Below are 17,378 nucleotides of genomic sequence, written 5' to 3'. Positions count from 1 at the left end.
ATACGGTGACGTACCGCGCGGCTGTTGACATTTATTTCAAAAATATGGCCGAGTTGGAATACTGTATAGATAGTATTACCGTGACGGAACTGTGGCTTCACTGATATGTGTGAATCGAGCTTAATCAAGCATAAAGTTTTTATTTATTACATACATTTTGTATTAAATTTGATAAAATGTACATCAACATCCTGCGTTGTCACGTTTATCTATTACGCCAACAGATGGCGTTGTATGTCCACTGACTCGCGGTTCTATTTGATTTTTTCCGTTTCTTTTATACTAGTCCATGCAACTAGCTAAGTATTGTGACTTTCTTCACAGAAACAAGATTTCTCTTGAAAGGGCGTAGGTCAGACCTGCTGATCTATGCCTATAGAATCCATACATTCCAGTATTTAAACTACGATACTTGCGAATTTTTTTTAACGCCTTTTCTATCTGTATTTCTTTGGAACGCTCGCAAGGGCTTTTCAAGGCGAGAGTGAATAGGCACTTACAGGGCAGATATGTACCATCCTAGACTGCATCCCACTTAACATCAGGTGCGATTGTGGTCAAATACCTGCCTTGTTATGCACAAAAAAAAAAATTCCTAGTCATTCATTGGGGCAAAACTTCTTATTCGTTTGTTGTGACCTTGTTTGCAATTTTGTATGGATTTTTTTTTTTCATATTTATTTTTGTCGATACGAAATTTTACCCTTCAGTGAGGTTGGTTTTAGAATTCCGCGCGCTGATGCTCTCTGACCGTCAAGCTGATACAAAATTACAAACAGGGTCACCAACGAATTAAAAGTTTTGCCCCTAGTAAAATGAATGACTAGGAAATTTTGCGTGCGTCAAAAAGAAATACGGAGAAAAAAGGCGTTCGGATATTTTTATACAAGAAAAAAAATATTCCAGGATTTTTTTCTACAGTGAAAAAACTCGATCGGAATTTTCCCCTCGCTACGTCTTCCAGCCCGTGATTTGTGCCGTGGTCGCCACTCGAGAACTTTTCCGCCCCAACGGCCATCGTCTCTACGAGCTATGTGCCCCGCCCACTGCCACTTGATTTTAGCAATTCTGCGAGCTATACAGTGTGACTTTGTTATCAGTATCCAAATTTTTTTAATAAGCTCGTTAGAACAATTTGACAATACAACTTCATCGTAATTATTTTTAATTTGGTATTTTTAGCAAAAAAAAAATATTGAAAATCTTATTCGCGGGTGCCCATATCTTATGTTTTAAAGGTTATTGCTTATTTTCGCTCACCATTATGTCTATTAAGCTTTGCAGTTAACTGTGTGTACATTTTTTTCATGAACGAAGCAAATTTTCCACGTGAGTCAATTCGGAAACCGCGCGCAGATGATGAAAATAATTAAATATGGAGAAAAAAGTTTTGTTTTGTTTACGTAAATCAATTAAGTTACTGATTCTGAGTCGATCCTGAAAATTTAGATACTGATACAAAAATCACCCTGTATAGCTATAAGAATATGTATTAATATTATATTTCTTAAAAACTCAAAAACTCAAAACGTTTATTTGCCAAAAACACAGTTATATAGGGTGACAATATTAAATAGGATCATGTGTTTAGTCTGCTCGCAGACGTGCAAAAATTACAGGATTCAATAGTATGTCAAATAATTAAGAAAATGTCAATTTAAAATTAAATTAATACATATCAATGTCGCCAATTAAAATATTCCTTATAACTATAAAAACATTTGTCCAAAAGCCAGCAAGTCAATCTGCTTTTAAATATAGGGCTTTGGAGTACTTAAGTTCTTCCGGTATTCTTCTATCACTTACAAACTAGGTAGTAACTTACAAGCGCATAGTAGTAAAGATTATCAAGCAGTGTATCAACCATATTTATCACAACCTGAATTTCAAATATTCGTCAATTGAATAAAAAGTTTTATCTAATAGCCATCTACGCAACTCTGTTTTGAAACTATTTAACGGTAGTTCACTAATGTTGCATGGTAATTTATTATAGATGGTTTTGCACATATCATAACAATTTTTTTGAAATCTTCGTGTTTTTGGGACTGTTTCTAACACCAGTCTCTGACAATTTCGCGTTGATCTTGGGTATAATTGTTTCGCTTGTAAGAACTTGTGATTATTTTTTTTAACAAACACACTCACTTCTAATATATAAAGGCATGGTAGGGTCAGTATTTGAAGCGATTTGAAATATGTCAAACAAGATATATCAGGTGCTATATTACATATAGCCCTGATGCATCGTTTTTGGGCGATGAATAGTTTTTTTATGTTAGTTCCATTTCCCCAAATTAATAAACCATATCTTAAAACTGACTCCACATACGCATAATAAGCAGTAATGGCCGTATTTATGTTTGCAACTTTAGTCAATTTGTATAAAGCAAAAGCGAAACCGTTTATTTTGTTGCAAACCTTCTCTATTTGGTTTTCCCAATTTAATTTTGGATCTAAAATCAAGCCTAAGAAAGTCACATTATTCGCGTTCCGTAGAATTTGTCCATTAAAATATATGTCAACTGTTTGATTTTTAAAGTTATTAAAATTGATCATATTTTATGAGTTTTTGATAAATTTATTGTAAGGTTATTTTTTTCAAGCCATTCAATTACTGATGTCATTGCATTTAGGATGTCATGTTTATGTTGATCTAGTGAACAGTTCTTGTCGGTAGTAACTATAATCGATACATCATCCGCAAAAAGTACAGTCTTTTGTTCCGTTACGTTTGGCAAATCATTTATGTACAATATAAATAATAGCGGGCCGAGCACACTTCCTTGTGGAACACCAAATTTATATATTTCTTGTTCCGATTTATATGTCTGAGCAACTGAATTTGAATCCAGTTGCGTGATCTCTACATATTGTGTTCTTTTAATAAGGTACGATTTTAGCCAATTTAAAGCAGGCCCCCTTATTCCGCTGCGTTCTTTCTTCTTTCTTTCCAGACCGTTCTCCTGGCGGTGGAGTCCATAAACTCCAGTGTCGAGGAGCAGTTATGCACGTTCCTTGCGGAACTACGGCGCTGCGTCATAGTCAGCCCCGACCAGATGGATCGGGTGAGTCATCATTTATTTATTTTAAGGAAAACCAACAAAGCATACACCTTATCTAATACAACGTGTTCTTTCTGATTTCCTGGAACTCTAGGGTATTAATAAGAAGAATGGAATGGCATTACATTTTTTTTTAATTCAACAATTTTTTTCGAATTATTTTTTCGTACGAAATTATTTACGAAATTAAATTTTTATAATTTACATACACTTATCAATAAAAAGTCTGCACAAAAAGACTAGGTGACAATTTTGAAAAAAAAAAACTAGATTATATGGTGTTGCCTTACTTAAAGGCTGCCACGACATGCAAATAAGTGTAATACTGATAGAAGGCATTTTTTTTACACAAATCATGATTAGAGTCCACAGTTCGTTTCGGATACATAGTCCAATCTTTAGACTATTTATCCGAAACAAACAAGTCATGCAATACAGCTTCAAATTTACGAGCTGAATATGATATTATGTCGATGCGATGATAATCATCATCATCAAGTCATTTAGTCCCCAATGCAGGACCACGATCCTCTCTTATACACCAGGGGGCTTGGTGCGAGTTTAATGCCTGTTTTCACCATCAATCCCTAATTTTTAAGTGACCCCTATGTAAACAAAATTCCTGTTATTTGTTATTGATGGTGAAAATGGGCATAAAACAAACGTCTTTGCTAGCGACTGCGTAAAAAATGACATTAAATGTATGACGTATTGTACAGCGCCCCTAGCGGAAACTTTCAAGAACTAAAATCTTCATAGATTTTTGACGTACTCGCTAGTGACGACGTTTGATGTAAACTCACACTAATACCCGTATTCACAAACGATGCTTGCTTAAGTGAAGCAGCAAATCGAACGCACAGCGTTGAATAGAGCTTTGTGATTGGTTCGTGTGTGACCCTGTGCGTCCAAGCGCACTGTGAGACCTCATAGTAATGTTTGTGAATACGGGCGTAAGCCCTCAAGCTATTGAGTCTCCACTGCAGGAGTATGACCCTCTAATTTGCCAAACGCAAATGCATTTGGCCTATCAATCACAACTTTTTTAAAATACACTACATTCAGGTCTTAAAAATGTAATTAATTTAAAATTACCTGTAAATTATGATTTTTGGTTGCATTGTTTTTTTACCTCAATTTGCATTGATGAGACTGTTAGTTTTCAGCCAAATTAAGAGGTGTTTGATCTTTCCAGGGCTTCCTCCGGGTTTTAGAGGATATGTCGGACATAGTGCTGGACGTGCCGCTGGCGTACATAATGCTGGACCGCTTCATGGAGCGCTGCCAGCGCAAGTTCCGGCTCGGCGACCACGTGCTCAAGCGCGCGCCCACAAGGTGAGCATTGGGAGACGTGTGGCGACATCTACAGGGCGACATCGACATCTACAGGGCGACATCGACATCTACAGGGCGACATCGACATCTACAGGGCGACATCGACATCTACAGGGCGACATCGACATCCTAGCTAGAGTCTAGAGGGAGCGGGTCCTGGAGGATATGTCGGACATAGTGCTGGACGTGCCGCTGGCGTACATAATGCTGGACCGCTTCATGGAGCGCTGCCAGCGCAAGTTCCGGCTCGGCGACCACGTGCTCAAGCGCGCGCCCACAAGGTGAGCATTGGGAGACGTGTGGCGACATCTACAGGGCGACATCGACATCTACAGGGCGACATCGACATCTACAGGGCGACATCGACATCTACAGGGCGACATCGACATCCTAGCTAGAGTCTAGAGGGAGCGGGTCCTGGAGGATATGTCGGACATAGTGCTGGACGTGCCGCTGGCGTACATAATGCTGGACCGCTTCATGGAGCGCTGCCAGCGCAAGTTCCGGCTCGGCGACCACGTGCTCAAGCGCGCGCCCACAAGGTGAGCATTGGGAGACGTGTGGCGACATCTACAGGGCGACATCGACATCTACAGGGCGACACCGACATCTACAGGGCGACATCGACATCTAGAGGGCGACATCGACATCTAGAGGGCGACATCGACATCCTAGAGGGTGACATCGACATCTACAGGGCGACATCGACATCCTAGAGGGTGACATCGACATCTAGAGGGTGACATCGACATCCTACAGGGCGACATCGACATCTACAGGGCGACATCGACATCTACAGGGCGACATCGACATCTACAGGGCGACATCGACATCTACAGGGCGACATCGACATCTACAGGGCGACATCGACATCTACAGGGCGACATCGACATCTACAGGGCGACATCGACGTCTACAGGGCGACATCGACATCTACAGGGCGACATCGACATCTACAGGGCGACATCGACATCTACAGGGCGACATCGACATCCTAGAGGGTGACATCGACATCTACAGGGCGACATCGACATCTACAGGGCGACATCGACATCTACAGGACGACATCGACATCTACAGGGCGACATCTACAGGGCGACATCGACATCTACAGGGCGACATCGACATCTACAGGGCGACATCGACGTCTACAGGGCGACATCGACATCTACAGGGCGACATCTACAGGGTGACATCGACATCTACAGGGCGACATCGACATCTAGAGGGTGACATCGACATCCTAGACCTAGAGGGTGACATCGACATCTACAGGGCGACATCGACATCTACAGGGCGACATCGACATCTACAGGGCGACATCGACATCCTACAGGGCGACATCGACATCTACAGGGCGACATCGACATCCTAGACCTAGAGGGTGACATCGACATCTACAGGGCGACATCGACATCTACAGGGCGACATCGACATCTACAGGGCGACATCGACATCTAGAGGGTGACATCGACATCTAGAGGGTGACATCGACATCTACAGGGCGACATCGACATCTACAGGGCGACATCGACATCCTACAGGGCGACATCGACATCTACAGGGCGACATCGACATCTACAGGGCGACATCGACATCCTAGAGGGTGACATTGACATCTAGAGGGTGACATCGACATCCTACAGGGCGACATCGACATCTACAGGGCGACATCGACATCTACAGGGCGACATCGACATCTACAGGGCGACATCGACATCTACAGGGCGACATCGACATCCTAGAGGGTGACATCGACATCTACAGGGCGACATCGACATCTACAGGGCGACATCGACATCTACAGGGCGACATCGACATCTACAGGGCGACATCGACATCCTAGAAGGCGACATCGACATCTAGAGGGCGACATCGACATCCTACAGGGCGACATCGACATCTACAGGGCGACATCGACATCTACAGGGCGACATCGACATCTACAGGGCGACATCGACATCTGAAGGGCGACATCGACATCTACAGGGCGACATCGACATCCTAGCTAGAGTCTAGAGGGAGCGGGTCCTGGAGGATATGTCGGACATAGTGCTGGACGTGCCGCTGGCGTACATAATGCTGGACCGCTTCATGGAGCGCTGCCAGCGCAAGTTCCGGCTCGGCGACCACGTGCTCAAGCGCGCGCCCACAAGGTGAGCATTGGGAGACGTGTGGCGACATCTACAGGGCGACATCGACATCTACAGGGCGACATCGACATCTACAGGGCGACATCGACATCTACAGGGCGACATCGACATCTACAGGGCGACATCGACATCTACAGGGCGACATCGACATCTACAGGGCGACATCGACATCCTAGCTAGAGTCTAGAGGGAGCGGGTCCTGGAGGATATGTCGGACATAGTGCTGGACGTGCCGCTGGCGTACATAATGCTGGACCGCTTCATGGAGCGCTGCCAGCGCAAGTTCCGGCTCGGCGACCACGTGCTCAAGCGCGCGCCCACAAGGTAAGCATTGGCGTGTCTAAAGTCCGGTCGCCGAGCACGTCGAATTTCGTCCAATGACCCCAAGCTACCCATTCTTCTTCTTCTTTTTTGATGATGTTGGCAATACACGTCGAGGTCGACTTGATTTGTGCTATTTTCAAGTATTTATGTGATACGAGTTACAAAATGAGATCAAGTAATGATATAATGAAGGATGATAGATGATACCCCTTCCCACCCTTTGAGTCTCAGTAAAGTTGTGGTGCTTTACTGAGACCTCCTATGGACAACTTGAGAGAACCAGAAGAATCACGATGCACTGTTTTGCTTCACTTGCCCACTCATGCACGTTCACGAACACTTAATGGTTAATAATCCACCATTATTACACATTAATAGTCGCCCAAACACGAATCTGAGGAAATAAAACAAAACCGCTAACATGACGCTTCAGATTCCCGCCAAGAAGTCCCTACCCATCCTTATCGCTCGCGCGTAATTATATTGCTGTCGCGACTGTACGACGGGCGCCCGCAGTGAGTGTGCGAGCGCGACAGCAAAGGATGATAAAGCGACAACAAGGATGGGTAGCTTGGGGTCATTAGACGAAACTCTTATGTGTTCGGCGACCGGCAAGGTGGACCGACGACATCATAAAGGTAGCAGGAAGGCGCTGGACGCAGACCGCTACCAATCGTTCAACATGGAAAGCATTGGGGGAGGCCTATGTTCAACAGTAAGCGTCCTATGGCTGAAATGATGGTGATGAAAAAGTTCATCGTCTTGTTTTGTATTTTGTGTTTTTTTACATATAAAAATACAAAAAAATACCTACGTAATTCTAAATATTATTCCCTTCCCAGAGGCCGCAAACGCTTCGTGTCCGAAGGCGACGGTGGCGCCATCAAGGATCACGCGCTCAAACTGCGCGAGTAAACTGCGATGCGATGCGACGCGACGCACCCACTAGGTATCTACGTTGACGACATAACCAGACAGGCCAGAGATAGTTGAACGATTTTAAAACGTCTAATGGCAAAGAAAGGAAATAACCAGCGCCCTTCTGCAAATAATGTGTTTCCCAACGCGGCAAAAATCGGAACCAGCGATCCGGTATTGACGGTGGCGCCCCCTGTCAATGTCATAGATAGGACAGTTCAGTATTTTGGATCTACAGGGTGTTAGGTAAATGGGTATATGAGCCGACAATAGCCCATGTTAACATAGGCATATAAATGGTATGGTGAAGTCAGAAATTTGATATCATCATTTGAATTTTTTAAATTTTCATACAAAATAAATTTTATAAAATCCGATTTGTATGAAAATTAAAATAGTTATAATGAAGATATCAATTTTCTGACTTCACCATACCATTTATATGACCATGTTAACATGGGCTAGTGTCGGCTCATATACCCATTTGCCTAACATCCTGTATAGTAACCAGCGCCTTCCTCCAAATGAGAATTCAGTGTTTTCCAACGCGGCAGAAATCGGAATCAGCGATCCGGTATTGCTAATAACTCAGCTTCATCAATTTAGTAATATAATCCCAAATCGATTCGCTGGCGAAAATATTTGTTACAAAATCAAACCATAAAACTAAATTGTAAACCCCACCGACCATTGACATTTTAAGAGACAAAAAAAATTGTTTTGTGATAATTATTGACTAGAATCTGCTCCAATTCGACTAAAGGAATGTATATTTGTTAAACATATTTATTTAACGCGTCGTTGTGATTTGATAGATTTATAGTAGCAATTTAAAGTACAAGCTATTTAAAATTTTAAGGCAATACTAACAACGTCTGTTTTTGAACGAAGCTCAAAACAGTCATAGGACATATGGCGGAAAAAAGCGCCTGCAAGCAAAATGGCTATCGCTACGACAGTTTTTGCTGAGGACACGTTTGCTGACTTCAATAGAGACGTGTTTCATTCATATTTTTAACAGCGACAGCGCTTAACGCTAACGTAAAGCGCTTTTTCCGCCAAACGTCCCCATAGATTTTCTCCAGTGATTGTTTGTTTCAACCAATGTATGCTTGAAAACAAATTGAGCTTTGTTCTATAGGACGCTAAGTCGCAAATCGCGCAGCATGTCTGTATTTTGAGTACAATTAATGTAATACTTCAAAAATATAATAGACAAAAATTCGCTTATTGTTTAAATGAGGCTCTGTATGTTTTGAACCGTATCTACTCTTATGGTCGAAAATTAGTAATTTTTCAAAATCTGCCTTGTTATTTTGTTCACAGACATGAAAATACATATTAGGTAATGCCACTATTATGTATGCTTACATAAAATGTATTTAAGTAATAAATTCGATGGCTGGCCCACAGTACAAGCTTTGCTTAGTTTGGGACTAGATAGCGCAGTGTAAAATGTCCAAGGATATTTTTTTATTCAAGAATCTTCTTATTAAAAACTACAAAGTTATTTTGTCTCTAAAAACGCAATTAATTTAACAACGATTGTTATTTTTGGAAGTCCTAAAAATTCACTTAATGAGGGTTTTCGCGATTGAAAAATCCGCCATTTTTTATTGCGCTGATTCTGCTGCATACTGATGTCTGGAGCCTTTAATGGATGGTGTTGTTTGTTTACACATACAATGTCACTATTTTGTTGCAATTTCTTACAAAACTTGCGCGCAAAAAGCAAATCTAGTATGAAAATCATCAAACTTCTAATGCTCGTAACTCAGTTCAGACTGAGTTTAGAGGTATACATGCCATAATAAGTTTGGTTTATTACACTATTTTGTAATCAAAAAATAAAGTTTGGTCGATGGCCGCGCGAAAAAAAAAAGACGCCACCTTCCATACAAAATCTGGCATTGCCATTTGTTACATTGGAATAAGGTTGTGTTGTCCACACTTTTGGCCACTTTGGGTGTCACAAACTATTTGACGCTGGCTGTACCTTGTCTATGGTATTAAAATATCTATCAATTCGACTCAAAAACTTATCTATGGCTAGACTAAACTAACCAAAGCGAAATACTATTTTGTTTTTATTGAAATTATAACTTGACTTTACATAAAGCAATAATTGATAAATATACAAGACTCAAAGCAGTATTTTTAATACACAGCCACATCGATGTTGAATAATAATAATAATATGTATAGTATAGTATTCTATTTTTTTATGATATGCCAATATAATATAATATTCATGCTTTTCCACTACAGTTATAATGTGAAGATGTTTTTAATTATAACAAGCGTTATAATAGGTTTTCGGAACCTAATTACCATTCAGCACAGATCTTGAACGCTCTACCAAAGAGTTGGTATTACTTTGGGAATTATAAAATTGACACTTCTGCGGTCACCGTCAAATAGTTCAAAGGCCCAGAACACACTGTGAAACGAAACTGCAACTTCTAGTTACTTTTGAGTTGCATCTAAGTTTCCGCCATAGCGTCCGTTGAGAGACCACACATGACGCAACCAGTTTGAAACCGATTTGAACTGGTCAAACTGGGCCAAAGTGGCCAAAAAGGTCGCAACACGTCTTTGTTACAATTGGAATAAGATGTGTCAGCTTTTTGACCACTTTGGTTGTCACAAACTATTTGACGCTGACTGTATTGGTGTATTTTATAGATGAAAATATTTCTATCCAGCTATATTTTATAGTTTCAATACTGCCTTTATAACAGTATATAGTATTTCTATGCATTTCTTTTTTCGTTTACATTTTTCAATATTTTTGACTTTACGCCGACAAATGGTACACCTGTCACCTGATAAAAAAAATTGTGTCAAAGATTATTAATAATAAAATTATGAATAAATTGAAAATAATAATGCATTTTGCACATTACGCATCTATTTTGTGTAATAAAACTAGTCGTTGATAACAGTTAAACTAATTTTTAAGTAATTGGCTTTAAAACAGACGAATATAACTATTTTGTCTTTAAAATTATGATTAATAATGTTTAAGTGTCGTGCAATATGATTTGATTTGATTAAATTAAAAAAATCTTTCTATTTTTACATTGTGTGTGTGTATAGAATATTTTGAATAAATTTTCCACGAAAACTAAGAAAAAACAAGTTTTGTTTTACAAAATGTGATGCGTAGTGCTTCTAAATTTAAAAATCGTGTCGGTTCACGTAATATCTTGTGCGGTTGTCGCGGCCATCTTTAAACTCTCTCCATTTTTTAATGTAAAAAACTTTTTGATTTTTTTGAACCAAAAATAAAAAATTTTTGGTTCAAAAAACAAAAAAAACTTTCAAAATATAATAAAAAAGTATATGGATTTAAGTTATGTAACTAATCAACTCTATTACACTACTGGCGTTGATATTTTTTTTAATTGGCGTCTAGAGACGCCTTAGTGTAGGTATTTTTTTGAATTATTTTCTAATTTGTCGGAGTGGAGTATTGGAAGGATTTCAATATGTATTGATTGTTCATACATTGACATTTACTAAGTTTGTTTTATCATAGGTTATTAAACTTCTATGAGATATAATTCTGACGAAGTAATTCTTTCATCACGGTTACTATTATTGAGAAATCATCTATAAGTCACATTTTAGTGTTGTCAAAATTTTGTTTCTTGGGTTTTGGCAATCAAACATCTTTTGAGCTTCATTTGTACTAAAGTTAAGTGGAAATTGCTAGAACAGTGGACAGGACATCTCTTAAAAAGATTACAGAATAACTAGTGAATGCCTATCAAAATAAGAGAACTAAACACCCATTTTTTTAAATCCATTGTAACTGCTGTAATAATAATCACTCGGTATTGGTATAAACCAGAAGTAAACCTACCAAAGATTTTGGTTCCCACTTCAAATCATTTTTTACATTTCTTTAAAAAATCTAGGATGGTTTTGCCAATAGGACCGGTCTTTGTGGAAATGCTTTTTGGAGGCTTGTCCATCAGTGGACATCTTGAAAAGAGGAAAGCTTTGGTAAATGTCAGTGTTGAGTAAAGCCCGGTCCGTGAGCACGTAGAATTTTGTCCAATGACCGCAAGCTACCCATCCTTATCGCTCGCGCGTAATTATATTGCTGTCGCGACTGTGCGACGCGCGCCCGCAGTGAGTGTGCGAGCGCGACAACAACATAATTACGCGCGAGCGATAAGGATGGGTAGCTTGGGGTCATTGAACAAAATTCTACGTGCTCACGGACCAGGCTTTAGATCATTTGCTAATGAATAAGACTGACGAGACATTCATTATAAACACTTCCAACACTGCACGCCGACGGGAGTGCAAGCGAGACGACGATATGTTGCGTTTCGGTCACACGCGCCTGGTATAACTGTAAAAAAGACTTTGTTTTTTGTAATTCCCTAATTTTAGCATTTAATTTTGTATTTCTTTTTCGCTTCGGACTGTAGTGAAAACTAGTTACCATTTAAAAAGAGAGGTATTTACGGTACATAATAGCTTGTATCAAATTATTGGGTTATTCCCAGTTGCCACCCTAACTGGGGGCGTCTGGGAAATTTACAAAAATGTCCCAGTCTCTCTTGCTTGTGAAATCTGGTATTTCATAGTTTGATCGTCTATATCGCTGGGACACTGAGACATATTTATAATTAAATTCCCATTAGTCCCTATTAGGGGCAATTGAGAATAACCCATATCATGGGTTATCAGTTTTCACTGTTGTCCGAAAGATCCTCTTGCGTGTGGTCACACAATTTGGTGCCTAAAATGACCCTAAGAGCAATGTGTTGCGTTGTTTTTTGGATTAGTTGTTTTGAATCAATGTGAGATTGGAATTTGTGTTTTTAATTTTAAAATTGGCGGCCATCTTCCTTGGGTAGGTCAATGTTGTGTCATTGAACAAATTTATCAGTGTTACCAGCTATAAAAATGGTTTAAAATAAATGACAAATTTAATTATGTATAGAAAATACAATACCTACTTGATATTTCTTGAATATACACCTAGTATTCTCTCATACTCTCTGACTCGCACAGGAATGTTAGTGTGTGAGAGAGAGACGGTTATATTAATGTTAGTAAATTTATCTATGTGAAAATCAAGTTATAAAGCCGAACAATTATAAATCCGAAATAGGAAGATGGTCGCGTAATTCACTGGCGAAAGAATCATAAATGTACACCGGACTTTATTCCATAGACTCTATAGTCGAAAACTGTAAGCATTTCAACTATAATCGTCTCTTTCATTCACGCTTTTATATTGTAGTAGTAGAGGAGGGAGACGGATAGTTAAGTTGCATTTTCATTTTTTGTCATTTAATTGGTCAGGTATGGTACCATAAACTGCTGTCTTCAAATTCAGCTATGTTTTTTCCCAGCAGCCCCCACTAGTGACAAATGACACTTATATCCCATTTACCCCCGCGCTTTAAAATGTACCTCCGATGAGGGATTCTGGGACTGACAAATCAACTACCCAAAGACAGTTCATATTAAGTATTTTATTTTATTAATTGAATTCGATGTACATTTATGCTCCTTATCGCAGTGTGATAAGTCCATATTGCCATGAGAAATTCAAAGTGCATTTTAATATAAGTTTTTTTAACATGTCATAGCTTTTAAGATATTGTATTTTTATTCGCTTAGGATAGACGCGGGGAGTAAACCCAGTGTAAATATATTCTGAGGCAAAAATATAATAGAATGTTCACATTATACCGAGTTTTCTTTTTTAAGTATACCCTCTGAATTGCACCACCTAACTTTGACCATAACTATAACGATAACCGGTGTTTTTTGTATGGAGTTTGACAGATTTTTGGTTAAAATTAAATGGTGCAACCTAAGAAGACTAATAATTGTTGTAAAAAAAAAGAATTTTTAATATTGTATTATTTTAATGAATACGTAAATAATTAAAGATTACAAAATTATAACAATAAATTCATTTCAATATTTAAAATAATAATTTATCATAATTTTTCCCATCATCACAATATATCATAACCATATCATAAGTGCCACTTGTGGTCTAAACTGAATAAATATTTTTGATTTTGAATAATAATACTATTCTAAAAATTTTAGTGAAACTTATGAGCATATTTTCTAATTAATTTATTTATAGTAATACGGAACTTATTTCTAGTATGCTCACGTAAATAATGTCAAGTTCTATACATATCTTAATCAATAAATATTAAAAAAACATAAACAACTTGAGAATAATTTCTAAGCTCTGCAGCCTGCCTGTAAGTACTTATACATAAAAATTTAATGCAGGTCACAGGCACGTGGCAAGATGTTTCATGGTGTTGCTATAAATATCTTTTGAAAAGTTTTACTCTGCAATTGAGACTTCCCATTTGCGTTTTGCAAATATTTTTGGAATATTTTTTGCAAAGATAGCGCCATAATGGACGAAAGTTTCGTTTAGTACCATTTATTATTATAACATAACGCTCGAACAACTCACCAATTATACAACATCAATGTTTTTTGGTGAAGAACTCTTCTTGACACATGTCTGTAACCAGCATTATGAGAAATAAACACATTGAATATAAAGTGCAATAATATCTAAGACTTAAAATAATAAAACATTTTGCTTGCTTGAGGTGCGAGAGAGAAGACATCGTGATCCAACCAGTGGATTCTGAAAGGTAAAAAAAAATCACTTATTCTTATATCAGTTGATTTTTTTATTTAACGGGCCCGGTTATTCCCCCGCTCTCAGCCACTGGGAATGAGGGTTTTCGCGAATGAAAGATCCGCTAGATGGCGGGACGTGGATATGGGGTCTGACTGCTGCGTGATTGGTGGATTTTGACATATCTGTCAATGTCATGTCAAAAATAACCAATCATGCAGCATTTGGACCTCGCGTCTACGTATTGCCATCTGGCGGATTTTTCATACGCGAAAACCCTCATTGAAAAAATACAACGACTCACATGTCCCCACTTCTAGTGGCAAATGAGATATCATTTTAGGGTTAAATGTCTCACTTTGCCCCCACTTGTGACGATAGTTAAGTTAATATCCATGATTTTCAGTGTCAATAAGCAATAGCATTTTTATTGCATTCCCACTGTTTTCCATTAAGGCACAGTGCACACCTACTTGTTAGTCGTCTCTACGCCTCCGCTCGCCGTGTGCTTGATACTGCCTGGGCACGTTCCGATACTGCCACAACTCGACGGCGACCGTCACAGCCGCCACCAGCACTGCAGTCCCCAGCAGAAGCCCTTTGAAGAGGAAATCCATCTGTGGGTCTAGACAAAGTGCAAATGATAATCGCAAAGCAGTCAAAAAAATGCCTTTTTTTGTGTGGAGCTTTGACGAATTCGATTTTCGATTCGATCAAAAAGTGCAACTTGTCTAGGGGGCTGAAAGCATTGGCGTATCTAGGGTTATTTTTCAGGTCCAAACGCTCATACCAAGGTGTGATTAGTGTCATAAATTAAGAAGATTTACTTTTTTTTCTTATTTATGGGGGCAGAAAAGTTCTCGAGTGGCGACCACGGGCTGGAAGACGTAGCGTGGGCAGGCCTACCACTACCGACGATCTGGTGAAAGTCGCGGGAAGAGCCTATATGCGGGCAACGCAGGACCGTTCATTATGGAAAACCTTGGAGGAGGCCTTTGTCCAGCAATGGACGACAATTTTTTTGATAGGCACGGCTGAATATCTGAAAATATTAAAGCTGTTATTTTTCCCGTTGGCCCCACTAGTTGTCGTTATTTTCCCGTTTTCCCCACTATTTGTAACGATTCACGTTATTTTCTTGATGTCCCCCACTTTACCATGCAAAGCCATGAGTACCACAAGTACCCTACCTTGATGGCTGGCACGGGGCACCATTAACATTGGTTGTTATTTGTCAATAAGAGATGTCGCTGTTAAAACATTACATGACGGTATATTCAATGTATTTTCTGGAACATACTTTTACGGGAATAAAAAAAACATCTATCTGAGGCAGTAAGTATTATTTACATAATGTACGTAAGTACTTACACAGGCGCGACAAATCGATAAGTTATCAAATAAGGACATTTGATAAGATAATCCAAAATAACTTTTGCTTGAAAGGTCACAAATTAAGACGACTGGGTACCTAATTGGGTTGATGGTTGACACTTAAGTAATAATTCCAAAACCCAACTTATAAACACTTTTTTTTAGCTCTGAACATGCTTTCAAAACTTCCGATTTGAGAGCCTCACTCTTACCACTTGACCATCGGACTATAGCTCCAATTTTAAAGATTTTAAAAATAAAATAATAAAAGATTTTTGCAAGTGTTTCGCTCATTTAGAATCGCAGTGCAGAAGATTGAAAGAAAGAAAGAAAAAATATTTATTTGGTACTAAATGATACACATTGACATTAAAAAGTTTGGAAATTAATGCATGAATTCAAGCATCAAAGTTAGGTATTCTGTGATGTTAAGCAAACAAAACATAATGTCCTTGAACACTGTGTTTTGAAACATCTTTGCAATCAATGTTAAGTTAAGTACCTATCAAACATTACTTCATGCCAATTTGAACTTTATGGCTATAGACATAAGGTTACTGCGTATTAACGTCAGAAAAAGTACACACACTTGGCAGGCAGTGCCACATGACTCTAAAACATTAATCTACAGTCTATTTACGTATAATGGAAGTATTAAAACATATGTACATACCTTAACAGTAAATTAACTTTAGAGAAATGTAGTCCAACACAAGTGTACGGTACACTGCGTAACCAAGGCAACTCAATAAATACAGTGAACCCCAATGAACAGCAAAGAATGTAAATATGCACTGCAGAAATGGCTCAAGGGTAAAACATATGATGACACAGAAAACCTGTTAATAGTTATTAGTTAAATTACTTACTTTAGGTATGCTAACTATAAATAAACATTCTGTCAGCAAAATTTTATTTATGTAACAAAATTGTCAACCTTTACCTTTATCAACATTGTTTTGGTGTAATTATTTATAATATCTGTTTAATAAGCACTAACTTACATAATAAGTATGGATACCTAAAACACAGGCAAACATTTTTGCTTAGTTTAGGTATACTACCTTAATTAAAATATTGTTACTAACCAAATAATTTCATAGCCCCATTTAAGTTTCTTGTATTTAGGCTAAGTCTTTATTCAATAAATTTATCTTATCTTATCTTATCTTAGTGGGTCTAGACAAAGTGCAAATTATAATCGCAAACCAGTCGAAAAGTGGTCGAAAAGCCCCTTTTTTGTATGGAGTTTTGACGGATTCGATTTTCGATTCGATCAAAAAGTGCGTTTTGTCTAGGGGGGCTGAGCACGTAAATAAACTGCTGTGGCTGTGACAGATGCGACTCTAGAAAGAAAAGGTTCGTAACATCTGCGCTTGCGCACGGCGCAATTTCACGACATCAAAGTAGGGGTGGGTGGGAGATTTTTATTTTCAAAAAAATCCCCGCTATTACGGACCGTTTGATACGTTCCGTTCTACGTTCGATTACATAAACTTGTGCATTATTTTCAAAGATTATTTATACAACATTATGATATACATACAAAATATTTTA

General features: G+C 38.7%; 1 protein-coding gene and 1 long non-coding RNA gene across 2 annotated transcripts in view; one reads left to right on the top strand and one right to left on the bottom strand.

Annotated features, from left to right (window-relative positions):
- LOC135085934 (programmed cell death protein 4) overlaps positions 1-4,424 on the top strand; it is a 32,879-nt gene extending 28,455 nt beyond the window's left edge. The window contains exons 9-10 of the mRNA XM_063980718.1: positions 2,958-3,068; positions 4,261-4,424. Coding sequence (XP_063836788.1) covers positions 2,958-3,068; positions 4,261-4,404 — 255 coding nt within the window. The 3' untranslated portion in view covers positions 4,405-4,424. The remainder of the gene's footprint in view (positions 1-2,957; positions 3,069-4,260) is intronic.
- A 9,251-nt stretch (positions 4,425-13,675) lies between these two features.
- On the bottom strand, positions 13,676-16,584 carry LOC135086015 (uncharacterized). The gene is made up of 3 exons (XR_010260261.1): positions 16,495-16,584; positions 14,921-15,072; positions 13,676-14,453 (listed from the first exon to the last, which is right to left on the bottom strand). It is a non-coding gene; the product is annotated as an uncharacterized LOC135086015 (long non-coding RNA).
- Positions 16,585-17,378: the final 794 nt, after the last annotated feature.

The sequence above is a fragment of the Ostrinia nubilalis genome, chromosome 30, assembly GCF_963855985.1.
Source record: "Ostrinia nubilalis chromosome 30, ilOstNubi1.1, whole genome shotgun sequence".
Taxonomy (NCBI): Eukaryota; Metazoa; Arthropoda; class Insecta; order Lepidoptera; family Crambidae; genus Ostrinia; species Ostrinia nubilalis.
The sequence above is the reverse complement of the archived record's forward strand: the minus strand, read 5'-3'. Positions and strand labels throughout refer to the sequence as shown.